General features: G+C 30.2%; 1 protein-coding gene across 1 annotated transcript; it reads right to left on the bottom strand.

Moving 5' to 3' along the window:
- Nucleotides 1-25: 25 nt before the first annotated feature.
- On the bottom strand, nucleotides 26-1,528 carry LOC111034076 (zinc finger MYM-type protein 1-like; the record flags this gene model as incomplete). The annotated part of the gene is made up of 2 exons (XM_022315104.1): nucleotides 211-1,528; nucleotides 26-138 (listed from the first exon to the last, which is right to left on the bottom strand). Coding segments are annotated over exons 1-2 (1,431 nt in total), but the record flags the coding sequence as incomplete, so codon positions are not given.
- Nucleotides 1,529-1,570: the final 42 nt, after the last annotated feature.

The following is a 1,570-nucleotide window of genomic DNA, read 5'->3' as shown; positions in this document are numbered from 1 at the left end:
AATCTAAGTTATATGTTTCACATACTAATTTTATTGAATTATTTTCCGGTTTTTCACTGATAATAACATCCTTCATAGCTTGTAGTATATTAAGATCGTTTTCTTTAAATCTGTCTTGTATTTCTTTTATTACAATATCTAAAACAATGTAATAGATGTTAATTTTATACATATCTTGAACACTTGTTATGTCTGTGGAATTAACTTGACCTCCTCCCAATTTTAGTGGAATAGTTCTTTTTCTGGGAAGTTTTGGAGAGCTAATATTGTTTTTTTTTGTTATTTCCATAGCTTTGTTCCAAGTTTTATCGAATTCTGTAACTGATCTATGCTCACTTAAAATAGCTACTGTTTGAAGTGTCATTGTATTTATATTTGCATAATTAATATTAGGGGATTGCAAATACTTTGATAAGATATTAGTTTCTCGCATCACGTCATTTAATAAAACTATGCAGAACACAAATTCAAAGTTTGATATAGAAAAAAGCAACGAAGAAGCATCAGATCCATTTATTGAATCTTGTTCTGATATGTCTTCTAGAGTTTTGAGAATGACTGTAAAATTGGATACAACTGAGTCTAATGCATCTATCCTACAACTCCATCTCGTGTCACTCAAACTTTTTAAAGTTTTTGGTCCAATTTTATCGCCCATTTTAGTCCGTATTTGCTCAAATATTTGATATCTTTTAGAAGAGGCACCAATAAAGCTATGCAAAGTCTTTAATGTCCCAAATGTATTTCTCACATATGAAACTTGTTTAGCCAAATCAACCAAACAAAGATTTAGAATGTGTGCATGGCAATGAACATAAAATGCTAATGGATTTTCAGTTCGTATTTTGGCTTGAACACCATTATAAGACCCTCTCATAGAAGCTGCACCGTCATTACATTGACCTCTTAAATCTTCAATTCTAAGATTATAACTATTGAGCACTACTTTTATTAAATTAGTCAAACACTCACCATCAGTTCTGGCTGTTCTATAAAATCCTATGAAAACTTCATGGGGGTTTAAATTACCATCAACATAACGTATGATGAATGATACTTGTTCGTGCCTATCGAGATCCTGTGTTTCATCAATTAATATACTATAAATACCAGCCAATTGTATGTCCTTGATTATGCTTTTTTTTACAAACGCAGCCATTAAACTAATAAATTCATTAGTATGTGTACCAGTCACATATCTGAAAGATTTCTCTTTTTGTAAAAAGTAACGATCCAAGATATTATTATCTTTTGCTCGTAACTTCATCAGTTCTAAAAAATTTCCCATGTTTTCAGAATCTTCATTTTCTCTATGCCCTCGAATTGGGATACCTTGGTAAGCACAGTATAGAAGAGTTTCCAATAAACATTTTATGTATTCTCTATTTTCTTTTACTACTTTTTTGTGATTACTATCAATTTTAGATATGACATTTCCATGTTTAATAGCTGATTTTAAGCTAGCATATTTTGTCAAAGATTCCTTATGGCCAAAACTTTTGGAATGATTAGTAGAATATTCATTCATTTTTTTCCAAGATTTAAAACCATTGGTTATAAATGCTTGATC

The sequence above is a fragment of the Myzus persicae genome, unplaced genomic scaffold (genome assembly GCF_001856785.1).
Source record: "Myzus persicae strain clone G006 unplaced genomic scaffold, MPER_G0061.0, whole genome shotgun sequence".
NCBI lineage: Eukaryota > Metazoa > Arthropoda > Insecta > Hemiptera > Aphididae > Myzus > Myzus persicae.
The sequence above is the reverse complement of the archived record's forward strand: the minus strand, read 5'-3'. Positions and strand labels throughout refer to the sequence as shown.